At 36.2% G+C, this 27,243-nt stretch overlaps 2 protein-coding genes across 2 annotated transcripts; both read right to left on the bottom strand.

The window, feature by feature from the left end:
• Window positions 1-1,230: 1,230 nt before the first annotated feature.
• LOC110801284 (protein tesmin/TSO1-like CXC 5) lies at window positions 1,231-12,326 on the bottom strand. The gene is made up of 8 exons (XM_022006632.2): window positions 11,619-12,326; window positions 11,199-11,306; window positions 10,617-10,794; window positions 9,156-9,512; window positions 8,841-8,941; window positions 8,617-8,711; window positions 3,580-3,993; window positions 1,231-1,971 (listed from the first exon to the last, which is right to left on the bottom strand). Exons 1-8 carry the CDS (start codon window positions 11,870-11,872, stop codon window positions 1,718-1,720), a joined length of 1,761 nt encoding a protein of 586 aa, XP_021862324.1. The 5' UTR covers window positions 11,873-12,326; the 3' UTR covers window positions 1,231-1,717.
• Window positions 12,327-16,470: 4,144 nt separating this feature from the next.
• LOC110801283 (nuclear cap-binding protein subunit 1) lies at window positions 16,471-26,152 on the bottom strand. Its single transcript, XM_022006631.2, has 2 exons — window positions 25,299-26,152; window positions 16,471-18,642 (listed from the first exon to the last, which is right to left on the bottom strand). Exons 1-2 carry the CDS (start codon window positions 25,941-25,943, stop codon window positions 16,690-16,692), a joined length of 2,598 nt encoding a protein of 865 aa, XP_021862323.2. The 5' UTR covers window positions 25,944-26,152; the 3' UTR covers window positions 16,471-16,689.
• Window positions 26,153-27,243: the final 1,091 nt, after the last annotated feature.

Genomic DNA, 27,243 nt, shown 5'->3' with positions numbered 1-27,243 from the left:
AACTTTTTATGCGCTAGGTTGGATGTACAGTAAAATACCGTAGATCAGAGGCACACAAAAGTAGGATAAGAATATTGCAGTAGAAATTTATGTATTAAGATGGGGCAGTAACAGATCTATCCATCATTTATTTTAATAAGAAGATTATCTATAAGCTTTATTTTGATAATAATTGTCTATAGGTATAGTTTAGATATGCAAATTTAATAGTCATATCATAAATCGTCGATCGCACTGTTCTATACTAATCTCCCTCTATTTCTTTCATATGGGACAATTAACACAACATTCTCCCTCACATGTGAGCCCATCTATTTCTCTTGCCATTTGGAAAGGTCAACACTTCCTCGTTGAGCCTTCTATGGTGTTCCAACTTGAGGTTAAATGCCGCTACTTTGGGCAATCAATTATGTTGGGCTTTATTGCTCTAAACAAATCTTCATCTTTTCTCCATCTTGCATTCTTCAATTCATTGGGCCTTCCTTTAATTTGTTGGTTGTTGATAATGGGGTCAGGAACGTCGGCTCTGATACCTTGATAAACTGGGCCTAACGCAATACCGTACATGAGAAGAGATTGACCGTATATAAGTCTGTCTGGTTTACATCCTAAAACCAATTGGTGATAGGTGGAGTAGCCCCATGAATCTTGTATGTTAGTCAATCTCTCTCTATTTCTTTCATGTGGGACAATTAGTCACAATTCACACGTGGGTTAATTTTCTTAGCAAGGTGTCTTGGCCAAAAGCTATTCAAGAACCCATCAAGAGCCCTAACATTGGTCAAAAAATAGTTGTTGGAGAACTACTTTGAGAACTAAGAGCTATTTGGAGAGCCATTTTCCAAGAGCCCAATGTACATTATCTCATTAATGTGGTTTTCATGGGGACAAGTAGGGGTATGTTGGGAATACTGGAGCAACATATGAGACTTGTTTTCCTTTTATTAAGATTTGTTAATCATTTCACAATTAACATGCAAATATTAACAAAAATACCTTTATTTTATTAACATCAACTTTTTCACATTCTCAACAATACAATACAATACAATACATGGTCTATTTATCGCTGAGCCGGAGAGATGCAAATAAGTAACTTCTCACCGACATCACCACTCACCACTCACCACTCACCACTCATGAGAGGTATAACAAAGCTTGCCTTCGGTTTTAAGTTTTCTTCGCACCTCACTCCAGTGTGCCTTTACTCACTCTATCAGAAAAATAAAATAGAAGTATAAGTAGTACTCCATATACAGATGTTAAAGATGGTGCTCAGGATGAAACTTGTACTATATAAGCTACTTGAAAAACCAACTACTATCTCACCTTAAGGTGAAAGAGATAAAAAGGAAGGTAAGCAGGTATCCCATGTACAATGCTACCGTATAGCGATTTGCTGCTTGATGTGACTACGTGCAACTTCTTGTAAAGACTAAAGAGCACAAAGGGGAAAAAAGAAACTAAAACTAAATTACTGGAAACACACTAGCATCTACCAATTCAAGATACTAGTGTGTGTATACAGATATTCGATTTTACATCTTTTGGACAGATTAATCTCGAACTACAATGACTTTTGTCAGTCGTTTAAATTAGGGAATTTCTCACAGCGTAATGACTACCAGCATCATCTCCGTTCTGTATCAGCACACAGCAGCTTGGCTTGCCAGTGCATTCTTCAAACTGTTTATATGTATAGATAGTTCTCGTCCTTCTAGATGCTTGGTTTTACATCACCGTTTTCAGTTGGAGGATTTTGGGAGCTAAGATTGTTGGATGGAACAGCAGTAATGGTAGCTGCAATCATCGCAGGTGTCTTGGTTGGTGCTGGAATTACAGGTTTTGAAACACCATTGTTAAGATGCTGTTGTTGATTCGGACCATCACTTCTCAATTTGGCAGTGTGGCCATTGCCGATATCTTGAAAGCTCGTATAATCAGATCTAGCTAAGGAAGAACATTTTGTTTCTGTACAGAGAAAACACCAAATTGTCAAAAGCAAATTAAAGGAAATAGTTTCTTAATAAAAAGTCATTTCCTTAACTAGCAATATTTCATAAAAGCCATCATGTGCAAGCGAAAGGAACATACTTGTGCATCTAATTCTTTTGGGTGATTATCAAGATTGGTATTTTCTTTAAAAGAAAGTTCAATCCTTTGCCACAATGGCGTAGCAAAAGGTGAAAGTAAACAGCATCATCTAGACCTATTTTGTGGCCAGAGCCTTAAAAATTAGGCGCATGTTGTTTGCTTGCTTTTTTCTTCTCATTTTCGTCCACCCCACAATCTTTCTCCTCATCCGTCATTAACACCCACCTCCCAAAACTCCCTCCTCCCCAATTAAAGTTACCCCATCAACCTCCTAGTTTTATAACTGGGTTGCCTCATGGTTACGAAGAGTAATGAATACTTTACGGTCTACTAAAAAGAAAACCTGTCACAAATGGAAACATAGGAGGGGGGGGGGGGGTAACTTAGATGAGACGGGTTTAGGGAGGGGGAGGGTGGTGGACGGAAAATAAGAACAAAAACTTGGTAGACAGAAAAAATCTTTTTACTCGACAAAAAAACAGGTCAATATGACACCATTTGCACTTTTTGTACTTTCATGTCACCATCGTTTTTTTAGTACTGTTGCAATCTAAGGTTGCATTCTTATATGGCAATCTGGCTAATCAGCTTAGTTAATTTCATAACAAAGAATTTTGAAACTAGGAAACAACTCTAATCTATGAAAGAAAGACTTTCTGTATGGGATCAAGCATTTATCCCCTGAAAAAGCCAAGCAAATAATGATTCTCAGTGAAACAAGTTAGACACTAAGACCAAACCGTTCACCAGAGCAGGAGGGTGAGGACTTTTCTTTACCTCGATTGACTACCTAAATGACCGGCCTACCCCACCACTCAAAAAAAAGAACGTAGAGAAGGAGAGAGTGAAGAGGCGAGGAAAAAAGAAAAAAAAGTCTGCCTCGGTTAGATGATTATTTCCCTAGTAAAACCAGTCTCATACATATACACAAATTCTATTCAAAAGCCAAAGAGCATAAATGCAAGAAATTAAATCTAGTCCTAATCAAATAGCATAACAAACTGTCAGATAAAAAAAAATCAGTTGCATGCTCTTTGGTTTGACAACTGAAACCTCAAATTTTATTTTGCTCGAAAGATAAAGTTCAAAAGAGCTAGTGCTTTTTATCAAAAAAAAAAAAGTTAGTGCTGAAAATCATAAGAAACTTGTGTCATGCAAAATGGTATACTAGCAATGTTCACGAAGCTTAGACTTTAGGGTCTCCCAAATTTTAAAATTAAATAAGGAGCACACAGGTAGCAAATTTTATCAAAATGATATGGAACTTCGTGCAAAAATAGTTTAGAAGCAATATTCATAGGCATTAAGTTTTAAGATATCAGAAGCTGGACAATGAGCACTCAGCACATAGGTAGTAAATTCCATTGGAAAATGAACCCTCAGATCATATTTACAAAACCCTGAAGAATTAATGACACTGTTACCGGCATACCGCATAATTTAGATTTTAAACTGCTAACATTGACAGAAATGACAGTCACTCACCTTTTAGTTCTCCAAATGTAATAAGCCTGTTGAGGCAATCCCGAAATTTCGTCAAGACGATTCTCTCTTGCTCGGCATACACCTCTGAAGTGCTCTGCTCTGGCAAATGTGAAGATGATGAGTGAATATGGTTGCCTAACCCACTAGGAGAACCCGCTGCCATGAACATTGTATCTTGTTCATCACATCTCAAAGCTAGTGTTAAAGGGGACATTGGCCTGGATTTTGGTAGATCATTGCCATCTAAATTAGAATCATCAGGGACTACACTATCAGTTTGATTCCCATTGACACTATCGTTAAGTACAGTATTCACATCCGATTCGTCTGGACTCTGAGATCTGTCCTGTGTTGGTGATGCACGTGGAACATCTCCTTCATCACATGCCCGCTTTTCGTCAGCATTATTAGATTCTGCAAGGGAAAATATATAAGCACCTCTAAAATGAAAACCACATAGAAAACAATATCTCAACGGATGCAGAATTCAAATTTCACTGTAACCATAATTAAAGCAAGATATAATTTGTGTTTTCAAGGATTTGCAAGTAAGTAGCAAATAAAAAATTAGTTTTGCAGCATAATCATTAAAGCGAGCTATTTATGCTTCAGCCATCAAAAAACCACTAAAAAGGCAAATAATTAAGGCGGTAGTGAGTGCCCTACACTCCCCCCCCCCCCCCCCCCATGAATAATATGTCACAGCAGCAACAGTACTGGGTACTATAATATGGGGTAGGTAAGAAATCAATATCGAATTTGTTTAAGTTTAACTGCTTTACGCTTTAACACAAGTATGAAATATATTCGTAATGAACTAGAATGAAATATATTTGTATTAAAATTTGCCCATGTCCAGGCTCCCAGCACAAGTAAAAGACTTTTCTCCTCTAGAGAAGCTAATGACGGGAAGACAACTCGCCACACCTCCTTTAGTAAAGATGTTCTAGCTCTCACCTTAGTAACCTGGATGTAGCACCTTAACTGAAGGAACCTTTTTACTTGTTATCTTGCTTATTTATATGTTTATCTAAGCTTTGAATCTGTGTTGGTCTTTCCTCAAAGCCCGCGTTCCAGGATTGTACCTAACCAGTTATAGAGTATATATGGAGCACATGGAAATATGGAATCATATAGCTCATAACCACATCATCCCTTCTTCTGATAATTATTCACAGCTCAAAGAACTACATACTAACAAAATATTATTTCGACTTCTCTCTCTGTTTACTAATAACAAGCCATTTCAAGTTCGGCACACACCGAAATTACTGAATATGCTCCAAGGGACTTAATTGTTTCTTGTTAAATTTGACTAACTCCCAAGCCTCTTCGATAGTGAACAATCTTTGGATTGTATATAACGGATAAATTAAGCACTGCAAACATAAAGCAGACACTGATTTGAACACCCTGTCATTTGAAGGGAGAAGTTAATACTAACCGCGACACATATAAACACTTGTTTATGAAAAAGATGTGAGGCATAATGGATTATTTTAGGAAAGAATGCAACTTTCAGTTTTAGAGATCAACATTGCCAACTACATGTAATATTCAGGCCACAAATTTTCACAGGTTTCTAACCATGCGATTACCAACACATAAGGAAACACACTAAACTATTACTTCATATTTTTCTATTTCATGATGTGCACATTTCTATGGCCTGTATGTAAAAGTAGCAGGTTAACCAGATGCTCTTTGGTAGAAAAGAATGAGAGCAATGCTAAATATTACCATTTTCATCACTCCCACTTGCATATCTCGCCAGCACCATAAATAAAGCTTCTGATTCTAAGAGGATCCAATGCATGATTGTAGGTTTCTATTGATTTAAACAAACTAAAAGGGTTCAGGACTCCTCCAACCACACAAGCCCTTACAAGGACGAAAGAAAGCATCTGAAAACTAAATTGGGAATTAAAATTAACTTGAATGACAGAAACAAGAGAAAGGAGATATGATTAATTGGGAATTAAAATTAAACTTAAATTTCTGTTTCTCATATTTGCCTAATAATCATCAAATTGATAATTTTGGTCGGACTTAATTGATGGGTATTTTGAGTTTTATCTGATATTTGGAGAAAAAAAACATGAGGTTGGGAATAAAGGTTTGAGATCGCCTGTGAATCAGATTCTTCAGAGACGAGGGATTGAGAGAAAGAAAACGAATAAAGAAGGATAAAACAAGAGTAGAAGGAAGGAAGAGAGCATAGGTACTAGGTAGGTATGTGACATTCGAGAGATGAAGATAAGATACTGGGAGAATCCATCATTAATGGAATACAGATGAGTATTTTGCATTTTGGAGAGAGAAAATAGAGTTTAATCAAACTATTAGAAGAATCCGATGGAGCCAAAGATTCATTTGTTCTTTTGGCTGTAGGATGTAATGGACTAAATCAAAATGGCTCTTAAAACCTCTTCGCTTCCTTTCCATGAAGTAGAAGATGCTCGTCCCGTTGTCGTCCCGTTATCGCTTTGGGTCGGAAACAACCTCTTTGCAAATGCAGGGGTAAGGTTGCGTACACCCGACCCCCCCCCCTACCCCGCTTCTTGCGGGAGCCCTTTTGAGGCAATGGGGTAATGATAATGATGATAATGATTAGAAGAAGAGAGTGTATGTGTACGACAAACATGCTTTTACCCAAAACAAAAATCATAAAACCACCAAAAGTGGTTTGTTCTTTTCCGTTTTAAATTTGACAAAGTGGGCTAAAAGTTGTTTCTCATAACACTTCAAACAAACATGTTTTAATTTTATTTTATTTTGTTCCAGAAATCGGAAAAACGGAAAATTACAGCTATCCCGAACGTCCCCTAAGTGAGGAAGTAACTTCTACAAAAAAAATTGTTGGGAAGCATCGTTTAAGACAACAATTTATCTGATGGCACCTTAATGCCACTTTTCTGCATAAAAGTCAACTCCCCGGTGGTTAAACCCTATTCCCTCCATTTTCTTGTCTACTTCCTCGCGTACCTCCCATGTTCTCTCCTTTTCTTTCTTCCTCTCTTCTATTTATAGCCCATCTACCTAAATTTATTCTCCCCTCCATCGCTCAGGGAGCTCCCAGGTCTTCTTCTCTCTCAATATAGCAAGGGCCTCAGAAACTTGAATCTTTCATCTGGTTGATGATACATCCTAAGCTGTTTTTACTTGTTCTGGCTGATGATGCATCCTAAGATACTTTCTTTTCTGCTGGAGGCCTATTGATTTCAAAATATTGTATAACGCCGTTTACAGAATCATGCTTTCAAAATAGGCAGGTGATTAAAGACAGGGCACATTGATTGTTGCTAGGTCTCATTCTGAAAGATGGGATACTAATAGCCATTCAGACCCATACATATTAATTTGGTACCATCTACTGGAAAATGTGGCATGTGTGGACTGGCTACCACCACTTCTAGAGACACGATACTAAACATTGTAATACAGAATACCAAAGCAAGGTCGATAATCCAACACATAAAAATGAGCACACACATGCACAAGCAAGCATGTCAAAACTTAAGAAGACAATTTCCAACAAGATGAGTTGGACACACTCAGATCTACCAAACCGAAATCCCCTTTTCTTGAAAAGTCCCTTGGATATGTGCTACACTTAAGTTCTAACACCTTATTGGATGATCAGAAACCAACAGTCGGGCATAGAAATCAGCTGCATGATCACAAAATTTTCAATCTCAAAATACATTCAAATGCTAGTATTATTGGGTAGAAAACTAGCAGCATATCAGGCTGGATTTGAAAATCAAAATGAAGAATCTTCAGAATTGAACTACTGGTACTCAATATAAAATTTTCATAAGGTAGTAAATACAAAAGTGGTGAATTTTTAAGGTAGTAAATACCAAAAAATCCTTAATACAACTACTGTAAATATTTAGGGATATTTAAGGAAGAGTAAGAGTAATAAGTTAAAAAGAAAGCATAACTAGGACCAAACAAGAGAACGGAATTTTCTAGATGAAGTGCATATCTTATGTATCAGTTTTTCCTCTGAAGAATCTAAACAGGAAAAGAAAAGAGTGCTTGAGCAAGAAAAGTCGCAATTTGTTATGAATAAATACGTAAGGCGATACAGGTGGAAATTTTTTCTGTAACCTGAAAAGAGATTTACTAAGTGAGTACGAGACAGCTATATCAATAATTTCAGGCATAATCTTATACTTCTTGTATTACTTCATATGGTAACCTCAAACATTATTCTGAAACGACAACTTTTTTTGCTTTTAAATAAAATCATTATTCCTAATAATTTTGATAATACTATTTGCCTTCTTAGTTTACTTATACAAGTATTTGACTTTTCTTTTTAACTTTATTACCTCAACATGTATGAAGCTGTTCACCTACTTTTTTTTTAAAAAAAAATCTTAGGATAAAACAATCTGTATGCATGTAAGAATTAGGTGGGAACATTTTGACCTTCTTTGACTCCACCGGTCCACCCTGAAAACTTTCACTAGGATTTGGGGTTTTGTTCACGTTGTTTATTGTTGTGATAAAAATTGGACAACTAGACATTGTTTTTCAAAAAAAAAAAAGTAATTCTAAATCATACAGAACCAGCATCGATGTCTCTCCCATTCAGCCTAAATAATAGAACCAACTTGTCTTTAAATCCCATCATGTGGCACAGGTAAGGGAACCACTGTCGGATGATCGGATCTTCCCCGTATATTAGGTACAAACCATATGTTACTTAATTGTCAAACCAATAATTTTTTGCCGATTTTTCTACTGGTAACAAATGCAGGTAAACGGGTATCAGTATTCAAGATTATAAACCCTGATACATGGATCAGGCACAATTATATACTACAATTCCCCAATTTTATATTCACAGGGAAAGAAAACAAAACTCTGCTTATGTTATCAGCACAACGGAGGAGGGTGTTAAAGTTTTAAGTTATCATATCTTATTGTGTAAAGACAAACACATCAACTAGTTGTCCAACCAAGCCTGCCAAGTAGTATGCCAATCTCAGATAACAGTTCCGCATAAATGAATCAAAGTTTTACCTGCAATTGTCTGGGCAGCCTCATCCGATAATACTACCAAAACTGAGCACAGCTCCTTCACATCTTGTGGTTGGATGATGTCAGCTAAGAGAGACCTATTACCGAGTCTCACAGATTAATACCTCAGAGAAATTGGAACTTATTTCAGTTAAAATTTAATAACTAATGCCTACAAGAAAATATACTTGATCCATTGTTTTAGAGTTCAATGGTAACAAAAATACCTGTATGTAAACTTTGAAGAGCCTAGAGAAACAGAATAAGCAGCTCGAGAAGCAGGACCTGAAGATACTGCAGAGGGTCCTGATGTTTTAACATGGCTTGCCTGATAAACGTTTCATGATTAATTGTGAACATATACAACCAAGAAGTGCAATGGAAAGTTTAGATCGTATTAAATGAAACTATCCATGCTTAGAAGATTTACACAATTATGCAAGTAAAAAATTGAGCTTTCTGATAATAAACATATGCATTGATATGACTTGGCCGTTTGAAATTTGGAGATCATGGGACATTGTAACTGATGACTGAATTACCTGCTGAAATTGTCCAACTCTTGAAAGAGACGGATCCTTAGATGCTGGCCCAAACAAGAGTTCTTGGCCCTTTCGTTTCCTGGAGTTAGGCGTGGAAGCGAAACCAGATGATCCAATAGCTCCAGTAATAGCCGCATTGGCTGCCTGCTGCATATGAGTTAAGTTATTTGCATGATCTCCATGGAAAAGAGCTTGCCGCTCTTCACTCCCTTCAAAATTTTTGCAATCAATACATTTACAGTTTTCAGAGCATAGAATGTTTGCTTGAAAACACTCGCAGTATTTCTTCAGACACCCTGACTTTTTGCAATGGCATCCCTTGTTATGCTTTGCCACCACAACATCTCCAGCATCTTCCTGTACGAGACAACCATATGCTCCTTTCACTCATCTTTCTTAGAAAGTAATGTCATAAAACTACTTTTTCCAAGAACATTATTCAATAACAATTACTACAACTTCAAACTTTCATAGCATATAAAGAAACTAATCTTACGGAAAATATAACGAGGTAGTCAAGTAATGGATCATGATATCATGAATATAACTACTTACAAAGGAAAAATACAAAGGTAACATTGTTGGGTTAATTATAGTACACAATATTGATAAGTATACAACGGAATAACTGTTAGGACAACTTAAACTTGTGAGAAAATAACGAAAGCTACATCTAATCCAGTAGAGCTAAAACAATCATTATTGGATATTTTTCAGGTTTATGTTACAATTGAAATATATTAATTCTTACTGAAATATTGAATTAATCATTATATCTAGCTTATTTTGGAGTAGCATGTTAATAAACCAGTTAAGTTGATTGTGGTTATCAGTAATGACACAAGAACAATTGGTATGGTACGGATGATACAAAATGTTGAATTCTTCTCAATATAAATCATCCTATGATTTACCAGATAAGTGTTGATGCACCCCATTAAAAAATATTAATCTAGACAAGTCTAGAAACATATTTACAGAAATATTTATTGTAAATCTAGAATGTACAATGGAAAAATCTAGTAGATAAAACGCCTAGAAAAACCTACTACTTAAACAACAAATGTATGATGTGTTTGTATGAAATGAAAAAAAAAAGTAACACATCCATAATAGAAAATCAAGTTAACCATCTTTGATACTCTTCTTTTGTTATCCATATCACCATCACACTTCAATTAATCAAGATGCTTTCCCAAAAGCAATGAAAACCAAAAGCCACAACAAAACTTCTGAACCTAATTTCCAACACACCCAACACTAAGGTATATTGCTGAAATTTTAAAACTCTAAGAAGAAATCAGTATTGTTAGGATTCAGAGTTTCAGACAAAAAGTATATATTGATTCTTGATGGTTTGATAAAAAAAATCCTTAATTTCCAATATCCACTTTGCTGAGTTTGTGGTACAGACAAATCATCAAGAAGAAAGGTGAATATCAATGCATGAAAGAAACACACCCTACGGTCTCTAATGCCATGTGGACTGCTTGCAATTTTTGGTCGGAATGCATTTGGGTTACGTTCTAAGGTAGCTTCAACCGCATCTCTTCGTGCAGCCTCATTTTCGACATTGTTACAACAATTATTACAGTTGCATCCATCACAATATACTCCAGATGCAAAGCACTCACAATACCTGCACAAGTAGGTACCAAATATTGACTACAAGCTTCACATTCATTCAAAAGTCCGACTTAATACTTTTTGCCTAACTTTATGCATACCCTAATAATCGATGAAAAAAATGTTATATACATATTATCCTTTCACTCATCAAGGCCAAAAAAAAAACTACTTTTTTTCAATACATTATTCAATAACAATTACTGCACATGAAAATTTAACTAGATAGTCGGATCATGTGTCATGAATACAATGAATTTCATTATTTAGTGTACATAAATTAATTCATTCACTAGTGACAGTAATAGCTCCAGAAGGAAAGTTGTAAAATTGTTTGGTAGTCTACATATCTAAATTGCATTCATAAGTATACAATTTGTGACAACGGTAAGACAACTTAAAATATTCTGAACTTACAACTTCAAACATCGTGAATGTTTACAATTACACTGCTTCTGCCTCTTCGGAGTACCATCTTTTGCTTCAACGTTGGCTCGTGGTCGTGCCTTAGGGGATTCCGGCTTTCTGGATAAATACATATCACATCAATGGAATTGAGTGATCATAGTAAATTTAAGGTTTATGCATTTTGAAATACATTAGAACTTCCGCTTTAGTAAAATAATTGCAATCAATTATGTGATCAAAATGTAAAAAAAAATCCCAAATTCTAAACAACCACATACAAAAGCCTAATCAAACAATGCAACTGCAAATCACATCATAAAATAAATGATGGAAGACTATGATCAAATGTCAAAACTGTAACTCAAGATAAATCATCCAAACAACTTGAATCAAAAGCATAAAAAGGGAGGGAAAATTCAGAACACTTACACCACTCGCATTGAAGGAAGAGGTGGCGTTTGAGCCGCTGGTTGTTGCGAGGGCGCAATCAACACCGGCTGTGACTGTGGAGGTAGTGGTTGTTCTGACGATGTGGAAGGAGGTTGAGCTACCGTTGTGGAGGGTGGCTGAGACGCGCCACTAAGGGAGGTGAAATCGAGCTGCCTAGCGAGCTTCTTCGCCGGAAATTCAGCGGCCGTAGTAGGTTTAGGAGGCGAATTCCCGCCTTTTTCTCTTTCCTCCATCGTCTCCAATCAATTAATTTCGCTCACCAATAATTGAGAGAAACCAGAAAAATTGAACGAAAATAAAAATTCAAAAATACTAGACCTCAAATTGCACGGGCGAAATCAAAATCCAGGAGCTCGATTTCAGTAACCTAACTTTCGAAAACAGACCAAATTCACCGCCTTTTTTATCAATTTTTTTGATAAAATCTTGCAAAAACACTAAACCAAGCTCGCAAAAAACTACACTAATTTGCGATTTTTTTCAAAATAAATTGAAAATTTAGAGTAGAATGTTCAACAATCACTCAAGAAATTGGGAAAGGTACGATCTTTGAGCTGTGGAAAACGGAGGAAAAAACGAGGGAATTCGAGGAGAGAGAAAGTGAAGAAAAGGGGATGAAGAAGAAGAGAGGGAGAAGGGGGCTTGCTTTGGTGTATCTCGCTTTCTGGCTCTCTCCCTCTCAGTTTCAGAGGTTTTGAAATTGAATTTCTTCTTATTATTCTACGGTTTAGATTTGATATTCTTCTTACATCGGACGGTCATCTTTTGTTTGATTCATCAAATGGCTCATATTTATAGATGTGCTCTTTTATTTTTTTTATCTTCATTTTTTTTTTACTTTCTTCATTATTTTCCTCTTAAAGTATAGAACGAAATCACATACTTCGTACGGAGTATTTCTTTTTAGGGTAATATATTTAAATTTTGTTTTTGTTGCAAAATACTAGTTGCTTTATTTGCAACACTTTGACTATTATGCTTTTCACGAGTTAATTTACAGTTTTAACTAGTGTTATTGGCTGGGCGATATCTCGGGTGTTTAAACATGATCTTAAAATTAGTTTTTGTAAAAAAACTTTCCTGACATATATCGTAAATTTCATTATACGGATTATAATGAAATAAAACTTGTTAACGAACTTTTGAATAATTTACTTGATTTGTATAAAATTCAATAATTGATATTTGGGCCGGAACGTTGCTAAAAGGTACCATTTTTAAAACAACTTTTTAATCCAGTTACTACTTGACAAAACTGAAAAAGGTACTAGTTCACAAAGAGACAAAAATAAGGTATTTTTTGACAATTTAGCCTTAATTGAATTCAGTTTGTTTCTAAGTATCAATAAATATACTTGTTATGGTTGTTGTATGTCTTTGTTTAATCGTCTATATGTAGCCGCTTTTAGTTTTAGTTGGTTTGTTTGTTCTTGCACGACTCATTTGTTAGATTATGATATAATTGATTTACTTATAAAGATTCAAGAGATATCACAATAAATGTCAAAATTTTAAATACATGTCGATAGATAAAATGAAATGAAATCGTGTTCAACGTTACAAAAATTCATTAAACGTTAAATCCTTCTTCCGAAAAGGTTGTATGTCGGGAAATATACATGAGACGCAAATTATTGAGAAGTCTATTTGATCATAGAATCAATTTTATTTTAAGTGCCCAATAATCATAAAAGTATCTCAACCTGAAGACATTTACATTAAGAGGTTTTTATTGCATATATAAGGGGGAAAAACTAACTTATTTTATAATAAAACCCATAGGTATATAAAGTAGACAATGTGCTTTTATAAGCAAAAGTTCTTGAAAAAAAAACGATCTATTAATAGTCAGACTGCATTCCACATCACCCTTCTCTTACCCATTTGACATACTATTAACATGGTGTGATAGTTTAAAGAAATTGATTATGCAAATGGACAACGAGACATTTGTTTAAGTTATCAAAAGCATGGAATATCAAGGAAGGGAATGCCACCACATTGGTTATTTGTAGGTACTTAATTTCTTTATTAGATTGGGAGATTGTCATTAAACATAGTTATAGATTTATAGGGAAGGTAATAAGGTTGCTAATTGTTTAGCCAATCTAGGGGTCGTCCAAAAAATAGACTTTGATTATTTCATACACCTTCGTATGAAGTGTCTAAGCTTCTCTTTGAGGATATTACGGGTGTTAAGACACTCCGCTCTGTAATTTAAATGTTTTTTAGTAACTAAATAAGATTTTAATTTAGATTTCTTTATTGTCGAGGTTTTCCCTCTTTTATATCAAAAGAAAGAACATGATGTGATTAAGTAAATGTCTGCATGGTCTGATGAGGCGAGTTTTTTAATAAGGGTTGATTCCCATATTCGAAGAACTGGAGTATTGGAAAAATTTACAAAAAACAAATGTCTACTTATTTGCCCCCTTCGCTATTTATGTTTTCTTTTAGAAGTACACGCTAAATTCTTTTTGGAGATTTTGCCAAAGCCATTTTTTAGGGCAAATTATTAGGTGCACCCGGTTGCGTGTAGTTCTACACGTAACCGGGTTAAAACTACGTCGTTTTGATATTTTTTGCCAAAAAATAAATAAATTAAAATCACATAACTAACTTCCCCCAAAACCACGCATATCATGGTTACTTTACAAAAACAATCAGTTATTTTTATTGATTAAAGAAGTCAAAGATTCTATTAATATTTTAACAAATCTTTACAAAAACAATCAGTTACTTTTATTTGCATTTAAATCTTTAACAATTTATATTGTTTTATTTGCGGTTTTATTCATACTCCATATTTCTCTATCATGTAGAAATACAATACATGATTACATGTGTAAAGGCATATTAAAAAAACAAATCGTAAAACAAAAATACATTGAAGGTGCAAAAGTACATGATAGGACAAAAAAAAAATACATTTAACCAAAAGCACATAACGAAAACCAAAATACAAACTTTTAGGAAAGATGGTCTAACGGTTAGACCACTTTTATGCATGCACTTTAACTAATTAGTTAAGCGTTGAAACCAATTAGTTAACTTTGAAATTCAATTAGTAAGCAACGAAACCGAGTAGTTATGCAACCGAACCTATTAGTTAAGCACTGAATCAATTAGTTAAAGAATGAAACTTATTAGTTAAGATTTTATGAGTATTAGTTATTAATAAGTTTGTTCGAAAATACTAACTATTCGACTTATAAATTTAACTATTTGTCTCTATACCTTAACTATTTTGTTATTCAATTAGTTATGATTTTATTACTTATAGTTATGTTTTACACTAGTTTAGTTATTACCCAAAAAGTGGTCTAACCGTTAGACGGTCTTACACAAAAGCTACACATTACTAAATATAAAAATACATCTTACTTCACATAAAAGTACATATTTACAACTACAAGCACATAACTATGACCAAAAAAAATTACTTTACATAAAAGTACATATTTACAACTACAAGCACATAACTAGGAAGAAAAGCACATGTTCAATTGGAAAAGGAAATCAACACAAAATAGGACAAATTCTAATTACTGGTTGATAACACTACGTCTGCCATTGATTAAGATGCACGACTGCTCTTGGGTGTACAAAAAACCCATGAAATTCCAATTAATAATAGATAAAATTATCAGAAACTGTCAAAATAAATGAAATTAACAATTAAATTACACATGAAAAGAACATCAATACACACTTACTTGAATAAATGAAGATTAACACATACGAAATTTACGAATTTGAGCAACTGTGTTGCCTAATTTGCGATTTTTTGAGATGAAGATGTTCTTTATTTTGGTTTTCTCCTTTTGACGACATCAACGAGAATTCTAATTGATTCTCTAAATCTTTTTCCTTTTCTATTGACTTTTTATTTGGCAGTTTTTTAAATTTAAAAATTCTATCCTAATATAACTGCCAAAAGATACCAAAATATCCGGAAAGTATTTTGTGTTATTAATTATTATTTTTTGGTATCAAAACGACGTAGTTTTGACCCGGTTGCGTGTAGAGCTATACGCAACCGGGTGTACCTTCTACTAATTGATTTTTTAGATACCTTTCGGGCAAATCAATAAATTTTTACCGGTCTTCTTTTAGAGAGTGTTTGGTTTGTGTGTAAAACATTTTATGAAAAACAATTATCTTATTTTCACTCATTTTACGTTGTTTGATTTGGCAAGGGAAGGAAAACAATTTTCCATATCTCCTTCAAAGATGAAAAACGTTTCCCATTTGAAAGAAAGGAAAACCACTTTTCCACATTTCCTCCTTACCTCCCTTTTCTTTCTTCCCAGCAATCTTCACCCATCTTCTCCTTCCTTTTTCCATGAATTTTTTGTAAAGAAACAAACAAAAGAAGACTAATTTGGAATTGTGTTTTTCCATGAAAAAACTTTTTTTCACTGAAATATTTTACAACAAACCAAACACAACCTTAGTAATTTCCTCCCCCTCATCATCCGAAAAGATGAGTTAAATTTGCTCTCTAAAATCGGTTAACCTGGTCTTTTTATGTATATATATATATTTCTTTTTTAAAATTTCTACCAACAATTTATGTCGTAGAATTGTTAGAATTGTTTCCTTGAACCGTTGAACATAAATATTGCCTTAAAAAATATTTTACTCTCTACTCCAATAATCTTAGCATAATCGCATCATTATCTTTGGTTAACTTAAGCAGCACAGCAGCAACCACGTAGTGACATACGTAGTACGTAGCAGACTAGCAGGTGATGACAAAATTAATTTAAAGGAAAATACCAAAATTAATATAAATAAATAAATACACCGTAAAAACTAACACAGCATGTAAAAAAAATATGAGCTCAAACAGGAATCAGGATAAATATAGTTCTGGGGAAAAATCAAGACAACATTAGGGATGCGTAAGAACTTTAAAATTAAATTCCTAATTTACAACTAAAAAATGCTTTCAACATGCTTGTGACCAATGTTTATGAGCTAAGTTAGCTCAGCTAACCCTATCTAGACCGCAATAAGCTGCTTCCCTGATACATAAATATCGCGATCAGCGTTCATCAGTTAATCGACCTAGACCACAATAGACTGCTTTCCTGAAAAGATAGTGAACGTTTCCTTTCAGAATCTCTTGGTCTATCTTCTCAACGTGTGGCCAAATCTCGGAGGCATACTGTCTAGTAATCGCCTTGACATAACCCAGTGTTGATAAACCCCATTGGTCTGTTTCACTTAAATTGTAAGTAGCAGCTCCTTTCTCACCATTAGACACATTGTTTAATCCTTTCTCTTGGTTTACATCCACATCCATTCCTGATGGCTCGTCAGAGTCCAGAGTCATTAAGTCAGTCTGACTAGAAAGCAAGCTACGAGATGTTCCGATAGCAGAGTCTGCAGGGAGGCGATCAAGCAGGATGATGGAGAAGTTGTTATACAAGGAGAGGAACAAAGCCTCGTTTTCACCAAGGGCACGGAAAAGCAGAGCTTCTTTTGCTTCCAAGGATTCACGTAAAGACACCTCTTCTTCTTCTGCCTTTTCAGAAGCAGTTATTAATCGTTGCAACTTAAAAGGATTCTCACCAACAACGGGTTCCCCGTTCATAAGTGTAAGTTGTGACTCAGCTGCCTCTATTTCTGCTTTAGCATTTGATGTTGCTTCTTCTGCTGATTCAAGACGCCTCTTCAGTGACGAGATCTCTTTCCTAAGATCACAAATACGGTTGTAAGTTTTACTTACAGCGTTTCTGAGAATCTCCCAAGATAAATCTGATGTGTGGAACTGATCCACATTCACAGGAGAGAAGACCCATTTCACGATAGCCAGATTGGAGATCAGACGATAACCCATCATACGATCGATGGCTATGGCAGTCATCTGAGTACTATTCTTCCAGAAGGTACTCACTTCACTAATCAGCATTGCTTGTCTGTCCTCATCTGGACATACCTTAGCAATCACTTGCCCATATCGCTCCAAAACAGTCATTAGGTGAGTGAAACTTTTTGATCCAATATTCAGTAAAGTTTGAATTACTACTTGAAGTGTGACGTCCAACCCATGCACAGGAGCCACATTTTCATCTATCCATGATATGATTTCTCGTGCAGTTTGCCTACCTCTAACCATGCCATTGAGGTCTTCCGACAATGCAAGCCACTCAGCTTTGTTTCTGCCATTTTCTGCACTATATCTGAAATTTGGACCACCCTTTGGGGGAAGCAACTCTTCTAAGCCAGGGGCATTTTCAATACTTTGCTTGATTTTCTCCAAGTAACACAATCGAACTTCTCTTTCCAGAACCTCCTGAACAAATACACGTTGGGGAGCCCACTTTGGAAGCTCCAACACATAGGCCCATTCTTCCCAGGGCCAAATGAATTGAAAATTGGACAGATGATGCGAAAACCAAAGAATGAGTCGTGTACGGCATTCCATATCCAATTCAGCAATCTTGTCAAAAAGAGCACGTACAGCACCAGCTACAACTGCTGGGAATGCCCCAGGAAGGGCTTTACAAAGATCCATGATAACCAAAGCATAATATATTGGCTTGAATCGTGGCTGAGGAAGTAAAAGGAGCTGTGAAAAGACTGTCTCTGCCATAAGATACTCGTAGCGAAAGGGTACCGGAAGGCCAGCCATATAAGCAGCACATTCCTTCCGACAACCATTCAGGAATAACAAAATGTCTAACAGATACTCTTCCATGATGAACTGGTCTATAGGTGCCAAATCCTCTAGTTTATTTTGAGGGAATATATTCAGCTTGCGAATTCTTTGCGGGTACTTTAGATCGGCATCATGCTTCTGTCTACCATAGCTGACACTGGAAGCAGTAGCCGGCAAACTTGGCTGCTCGGGGCAATTAATGGGACCAAGATCATGAGACTTTCCAGCTACAAGCTGAGCTTCAAAAGAGAGGTAGGGACGTGGAATACTTTCAAGTTTCCACCCATTGTTGGATAAATCCTGGATTCGACCCCATAAATCTTCCAAAAAATCCTGAAAAAAAAATTCAAGCAAGTAAATTTGAGGAGCAGCATTTAGTTATCCTGAAGCGTGATTTGCAGAATTCTCTTTTAAGAGCAAAATGGACACAAAGCTGGATGAGTTGGTCCTTATTTTAAAAAAACATATGCCTCCTCTGTTAGTTTAGTTAGAGTTGTTACTTTAATAATTTTATGCGAGTGTACAGCCTGTTCAATATTTCATGCAAAATTTCCAATTCTCTAACCTTACTCTTTATCTGCAATCTGGTCCTTTTACACACAGCAACCTGTTATACCACCAAAACTTTCTCATTACCCAAATACTTCTATTAAGGCCCCATCCTAAGGCAATACTCCCTCTGTATTTATTTAAGGGATACACTTGCCTTTTCCGGCAGTATTTATTTAAGAGATACACTTGCCATTTTTAGTAACTTATCAACCCCATCATCTAATTAAATAATCCATCTAATATATCTTATTTCCCACCACCCTATTAAACAAATAATTTCATAACTACACCCCACCCCACGACCCCCTAAAATGACATGGTCCCCACATGTTTTACTTATTAAAATATCTACCCAACCCCACTTGTTTTATTACTTTATTTCATTCAATTCTTCTTCTTAATACCCGTGCCCGACCAAGAGTATCTCTTAAATAAATACGGAGGGAGTATAAGGGGAATGGAATCAAGTTTACACAGTTGCATAGAGTCTATTTCTAATATACCCTCGATACAATAGGCAACTAACAAGCATATGTTATTTTATAGGACAGAAAATTGACAGTGATAAAAACAAGTCGCGTATAGAAAGACGATAGTCTAGAAAGACATTTGATTTATCTTTTGTTTTTCTTCTTTTGAATTAATAAAGAATTTATTCAGAAAATCCATAGGAGTGTTCATTTTACAAAAGGAGGGAACGCAGACAAAGATAACCCTAAGGGGCATTAAGCAACAAGCATAAAAGGAACTATTAAGCTAATGATGCCCTCAACCTCAACAATCATCCATGACATTTGATCTACTTCGGAATTCCATAATCCAAGCTAAGTTCATCTTAATGCTTCACAATTCTAAAATAGAAGGGAACATCTCACAAAGTTTTACCACCTAATATGCTTATTTCGAAGAGGGAGTGGCTCAATCTGATATACATAAAAGGAGTGGATCCTTTACTGTGTAAAATTCCCCTCTCATTTCAGACTTTCTAGGTGTGAATTTTAGCTCAATTGACTCAAAAATTTCCTAACTGAATTGTCTTGATCAACTATCAAGAGTTCCTGAGTTTCTAGGGGCTTTAGGATAAGAAAGAGGGAAAAGCTCCTTTAAGAAAAAGGATTTGCCTTTTTATCTCAGCACATGATCTCCTATCCCACAATTTAGGTTGTGTGCAGCTCCATGGTTACTGTGCCCACTGCCCAGATCAAAGTCCATGCCATATGTAGTTTCTCTGATAGAGCTGTAAATAGGCAGCTTATTCTTTTCAACTTACTTGATATAGAAGGAAAAGAAAGGAAAGAGTAAAGGAAAACAATATACGTAGATAGTGTCTGGTTTCAATAATTGTAAAAGTAACAAGAAACACTACAACAAAATCTCTTTTTTTTCCCTCCAATATAGTGGAAGGTGGAATTTGGATAGAAAATAAATCAAACCACAAAATTCCCTTCATTTTCTTCCATGATAACTAACCAAACAAAGGAATCCTTTCAATTTCAAACATAATTACATCTTTTTAATTCCTCCAGATGAACTATAACATGTGCCCTAACAAGATATTTTAGTTGTAAGCCTTAAATTATAAAGCTTGAATTCCCTCCAGGAGGGTTGTGCAAGCCTTCATGCCGGAGGTGAAGTGTAAACACAAGAAACTGGTAGGTGAAGATGAGATTGTAGAACTAAGACAATTGGGACTTGGGAGACAAGTTGAAACTGTTGAATGCAGCAAAATTCAATTGTTGGTTAGATGTTTAGCAACTAATCTTCCTTTTAAATTTGAGGCTTCCAATAGGAACATGAACCTGATAAGGACAATAGAAAGAGCTAGCTTTCAATCTATCATCCAAGCCTTCCATTGGAGAGAAAAGACGAGGGTCCTAAATGGATGTCCATGGTGGTTAAACCAACACTTGTTTGTTCCCAAAGAAAATCAACATAGGTGAACGACATTCAATTTTCCCTAACTAATTCCCCTTGTTGGTGACACTCATAACATGCTATTAGGGTTGGACTCTAGGGATTTGGGGGGGAAAGGAAGAGTAGGGAAGTTCTTAAAGTAGAGGAGGATGAGTTTGAGAGGATGGATCCCTTAGGGCCAGAGTTAGAACTGATATTATCTAACTTTTGGATATGAATAAGAACTGGAGGATACTATTTGAATAGTGAATATGTAATACTGGCAACTCCGAGTCCCGGACTTTTGTAACAGTTGTGGACTTGTGGTATGCTTGTAACTGTTGAGAGGCTCATAACCACTGACAAGGAAGGTAGATTAAAAGACAATCGGGTCCTTAGTTTTGTATATCTTCAGAGAAGAAAAAAACTGAAAATGAGGAGGAAGCAGTGATGTACACTAGACATCTAAGTGTTGGAAGTTGGAAACCTTTGGTTTTCTGGGCATAAGGTGGCTAATAGGTTTGAGAGCAAAGCGGGGAGGAAGATGTGAGCTAGGATAGGAGAACGGTTCAGAGTGGGTTATGAAGAAACAAACAGAATCTGATATCACTCCAGTTTTACAGGCAGTACGTTAACAAAGAGAGAGGCATAAGGGGGCGATGGACATAAGGGGTTAACTAGAGTAGTCCCAGGTGCTTCTTAGTTTTTCAGGAAGGAACAACTCAGCAAAGAGTGGATGAGCACACTGCAACAGGTAAGAGGCCAAAGGACAGAAATCAAGACACAAATTATGGCAAAGGTCCAAGTAGGAAGCAAAATCTTCAGACATACACTAGAGAGAGGAGCGACCACCTCAAAGCTGGAGAAAATAGAATGATGGATGTATTGGGTGATATGAAGTGGGAAGCAGAAGTTCACGATTCAAAATATTGCACCTACTGGTATGGTTAAACTTTTAGCTCAGGTAGGCCAAATGGGAGACCACCAGGCACCAAGAGGCTTCCATGTTGGGACTGCTATTGTTGGAAAGCGTTGAGGCAGTTGATGACCTTCATGAACTTGTGAAGAAGAAAGCATCCTCTCCTTTTCCCGTGTGAAACAAAGACTTAGATTGAGGTGGAGTAAAGCTTATATAGGCTTCTTTGACAGATTTTACGTGTTAACAGTTGATAAGTCGGGAATCAGATGTTATTTTAGAAGTTACACAAGAATTGGAGGCGGATTAGCTTTAGCTGTCTCTTCATGTGCATCACATTGATGCAATGAACAAAGATATATTGATGAGGAACACTTGGCAAGGCACTTGGCAGTTGGCATCTAAGAGTGGTAAAAGAGGCAAGAGAAGCATCTTACATGGGTATCAATCATAAATTTTGTGAGTAACATCAAGCTCATGAATGGTAAGCACTCTCTGAAAATGGCTAAAGAGGGACGGTTCCTGATGAACTTCAGGATTCAAGTCCTTCACAATTACATGGTTAGTGGGTTTCTTGATATTTGGGCTTGGACAAACAGACAGGCAGCCTTAAAAAAATTGATGCATTTTGACAGGTTCTCGGTCATAGTTATACCTGGGGTCTCCTATATTTTGGTGAGCCCAATTCATAACTGGGGACTATGCACGGGAAAGGGGGGGCGGGGGGGGGGGGGGGGGGGGGGGCTTGTACTAAGATATTTGAAAGAGTATTTTACTCTAATGCAAGAAGATAGATGGCTCACTTTTAGGGATGCTTTAAGGACTAAGAGAATTTCTTACTTTTCTAAAAACTTGCAATATTGAAATCAAATGAGACAAACAGCACAGGGAAACAATAAGTTTGATTTGAGATGAAAGGAGGAGATTATGGCTTGGCAGCATAATAGAAACTTTTCCCACGGAGATGGGATCTATATGGTGGCATATTTCCATGGCAAAGCTTCTCAAAATTGGAGGGTACATAGGATATCAAAGTTGAAAAATGAAGATGATATGGGTAGCTCAATTGAAAAATGAAATGGTTTAACACCGGTCAATCGAGCTAGGTTACTTGTATTGTTAATTAATCATGAATACTTCCGTGAGTCGTTTAATTCCATTTCCACCAAAATGATTATAACAGCAAACTCCATGAGTATGGTTGTGCACGAGTTTGTAGCAACTATGTTGACCCTAAAGTTTTGATGATGACAAAGCAAACTCCTGACAATTGGTTAAGTTATGTTGCATAATAGGTTCCGAGATCCTTAAAGGGATAATGCTAAGTTAAGGAGATCCTGAGTTGGATAAACTAAGCAACGTGGAATATAAGCAAGTAATTGATCCATGTCAGACACTACATTGAAGAAATAATCATTAAGCAAGTTTACAAAGGCGAGATCCTTAGGCGAGTTCCTAAGGCGAGATCCTCATATATTATGTGGATCCTCGACGTTCCAGAGAAGGAACAAATTGGGAAGTATTCGAGTGAAGCTTCTAAAGGTGCAACATGAAAACTACAACATATGAGCTTATGTTTTAGGATTTATGCAAGTATTTAATAAAGTTTAAACGTAATTTGGAATGAAAGGGACATAGTATTTTGGTACGTTTTAAATGAAATATATTAACTGTAATTATAAAAGAGTTTTAACTTGGAAAATATTTTTAATAAATAAAATGAATTTAATTAATAAATGTAAACATAGGATTCTGATTTATTCTCCTTGTTTCTCAAGTAAAAGATTTTCCATGTTCCTTGAAACTCTCCCACGTATTTCTATTTAAACGTGCATTTAGTGTTTTGATTTGGTCTCCCCTGTTTCTCTCCAACTATTCCCATGTTACTGAGCAGTAACTGTTAGTGGGTAGTTGAGGAGAACATGGGTACCCAACCCTAGGTAAAACTCTCCTATAAAAGGAGAAGAGTTTTTGCTTTTCAAAACACACAACTGATCTTTGCAAAATATATCTTAAGAGCTTAATCGTTTTAAAAGAGAATCAGTTTTCAAAAGAGTGTCACTTGAGTTCCTTATTACTTTAAACTTTATTACGTACTAAGTTTTATATCAAATTGTATTTTGGGTTTAAGGGTTGAGTGATCCTTAATTGACTTAGAGTTAAGTCAAAGAGAAAAAGAGCGACTTAGAGTTAAGTCAAAGAGAAAAGGAGAGAGAGAAAGAGGAGCACAGTAATCAAAGGGGATTGCTGTGGGGAACTCGTGTTCGAGAGGAACTCGAGTTAAAGAGTGTATTTGTAATAGAGTTATTGCATTAATACAAAAGAGTAGTGAGATTCTTCTTGATTAGGGTCAAGAAGGTTCCTCCGTTTTATATCTTTCTTCGCTCATTGTTCTCAGTCTCTTTATTGTTTAAATTCCGCAAGAAACTTACCCAAGTTCCCAAGAAACAATTCACCCCCTCTTGTCAAGTGTTCCTACTGAACTATCAAACTATGAGCAATGACCTTACTTATTCTTTTACATTAATCAAACTAGAAGAGCTCTAAAATATGAGTCCATTTAAGAGAGTAAGTCACAGAGACTAAAGAAGATGCCAGCAATAATTTTGCAAAATCTAAGGGGGCTGGTTAAAAGTGAAAATTAATCCACGAAATTAAGTATTCTCAACTGGTGGGACTTACCGGATGTACCACACTTTGTGGTCTCAAATCCCAAAAAATATCTAAATAACAATAAAGATCTTTGACTTATTAGTTTATACAAAATGGTATACAAACTAAATATCAATTTATAAATACTTTGGAAAAGAGGCTAAAAATTCTACCTTGATCATCAGTGACTGCCGCAGAAGTTATTTTCTTTTGAAGAAGGTAAAATATAGATAACGTATTGGTGGCATATAAAGTCCTCAAGATGCAGTGACTAAGAAAACAAGGGATTGATGGAAATCAAAGTCAGATATAAGCAAAGTATGTGTAACTGAATTCCACGCCCAATTGGGTATCTCTCCTCACATTTTCTTGAAGCAGGGAGCTAAATTAGAGAGTAACATCATCCTAACCTCATGTCACAGAAATGGCTTAAGGACCTTTCCCCCAAACTATTCACGCTATCCCATTGAACTAAAAGTGGTGGTGAATTGGTGACTATGTACTGGTTTAGGCTTACTCCATGGATGCTTGGAAATTTCACGGTTCGGTCGCCACAAAAGATTGGCTATTTGGCTCATAGCTTAACAGAAGGATCCTCGTCCTCACTTGAGATTTCGTAGTCCATTACCCTCCCTACCCTGCCTTCTCCGAAACCCCTCATCCATACATACAAGCTATGTACTGGTTTAGGCTTACTCCATGGATTCTTGTAAATTTCACGGTTCGGTCGCCACAAAAGATTGGCTATTTGGCTCATAGCTTAACAGAAGGATCCTCGTCCTCACTTGAGATTTCGTAGTCCATTACCCTCCCTACCCTGCCTTCTCCGAAACCCCTCATCCATACATACAAGCTACAAGTGCCAATCAAAATTAAATAGTTCCTAATAATTAACCAAACAACATAAATTATGAAAGTAGGTTGAAAATTATGACAGAAAAATCAATAAAAACAAAACATAAATAAAAGGTCATACCTTTTCATTAGCTCTCTGATCTCTGCTATTATCAACGAAAATTGAAAACCCAACATCCATAACATGCCTCCTTATACTCAAATAAGCCTGAATCCCAACCAAAACTCGGTCAATCTCCTCCGGAACTTGCTCCATTAGCTCAGCTCCTCCCCAAGGAAGACAAGACAAAATACAGCTTATATAGAAATCAGCCCGCGCTTGCCAAGCTGGGTTACCCTTCTCTTCATCGATTATCGTAGCGGCCGACGAAAGCAGCGTCTCAAAGACGACCACCAAAGCAGCTGGCTGAAGAACCTTGCTACACATCAAAACAGTGAGAAACCGTAGCAGAACACGAATTCTGTCGCAATTCTCAGATTGAATTGACTCCTGTAGATTTGAGTGAGTTGTTTCGACTACTAATTTGCCGAGTTCTTCCTTTTCTAGGTTTAATAGACCGATTATTGTGCCATAAAATGGAGATTTGTGGGGCAATTGTTCGGCGCATTGGAGGAGGTAGTAGAGAACTTCTTCTCCTTCTTGTTGGTCTAACTCTCGCCAGAGAATTCCGTAGCAGGTGTCGATATGGTCTTTGAAATCTAGGGTTCCGCCGTATTCTGGACATTTTTCGCCGATTCGTAGGATTAGACTTTTCCAGCTGGTCATTGTTGTGGAGAGAAGGGAGAGGGAAAGTTGAGGGAAGGGGCGGAGGGAGGGGTAGGTCAGTAGGTGGTGGTTGCGGCGGCCGTTTCGGAGAGGAGAGAGGAAGTAGATGAAGGCAGGGCAAAGGAGACAGAGCCCGAGTGAAAGTGTGAGACTGTCGAAAAATATCGACAACTCGAGAGTATTGACTCTGAGGTTTGGCTTTTTATTTAACCTGGTCGTAGACCCGAGCAATCGAGTACTATATATTTTGTAGAGTTTTTGTTCGATTTGTGTCTATCCTACTACGAAGTATACGTTTTAAATTTGGAAAATTTGTAATTATTAATCCAACCTTTGCCTGATTTTCTTTAATTAAGCCTATCTATGCGATATTTCTAAATAATCCAATTTTTATGACCCAACTACTATTATTAAGCCTAACAAGTTACTAACCTGCTATAGACGGTATTCACCCTTACGTGGCGTATAACAATTATAATTTTTTTTGCCCCTTATTTTCTTTAATTTCTATTTTAATTTTCGTTCCTCTCTCCTCTGCGATTTTCTGCTTCATCTCTGAACTCCTCTCCATTATTTCTCTTCTACCTCTTCTCCACCATTGTCGATCCCTCATACCTCTCCATTCGAAGTTCATCAAAAATAATCAGCAATTGCTATGGCTGGGGACCTGGGGTAAAGTCATTGCCTGTTGGATCTGGATCTTCTTCAAATTCAAGGTCTTTTTTTCTTTCTAAATTTTCAACAAGACCACAATAACCAACATCCCACAACATAAAAAAAAACTATATTATTGCAACAGCTCGGGTTTTTACGAACTGACCATCAAGGAAGCCCAAAATTCAAAATTTACCAAAACAGGAACAAAAACGTTAAGGTTCGTAAGTTCACCTTCAATTGTACGATTTTGGAGACGAAATTTGAATGCGCGTGGATGAAGTCACCTATTTCCACAAGAAAATCGCTGATGATGTCATGAACTAGTACAATTGTGGTTGAAGCAGCAGTAATGGAGGAGAGAGGAATTGAAACACGGTACAGAGAAGAGAAGGGTTAAGGGTTTTCTGAAAAAAAATGAAATCCTTGTTTAGGTGGCAAGTGATGATGACGTGTCCAATATTTTAGCAGGGAAACCAACTTTAGGTTGTCAACGTTTTTAATGTTGACTTTATAGCAGGTAACCGGTCATCCAGGCTTAATAATAGTAGTTGGGTCATAAAGGTTGGATTATTTAGAAATATCGCATAGGTAGGCTTAATTAAAGAAAACCGGGCAAAGGTTGGATTATTAATTCCAAATTTTC

Source organism: Spinacia oleracea, chromosome 2 (assembly GCF_020520425.1).
Source record: "Spinacia oleracea cultivar Varoflay chromosome 2, BTI_SOV_V1, whole genome shotgun sequence".
Lineage (NCBI taxonomy): Eukaryota > Viridiplantae > Streptophyta > Magnoliopsida > Caryophyllales > Amaranthaceae > Spinacia > Spinacia oleracea.
The sequence above is the reverse complement of the archived record's forward strand: the minus strand, read 5'-3'. Positions and strand labels throughout refer to the sequence as shown.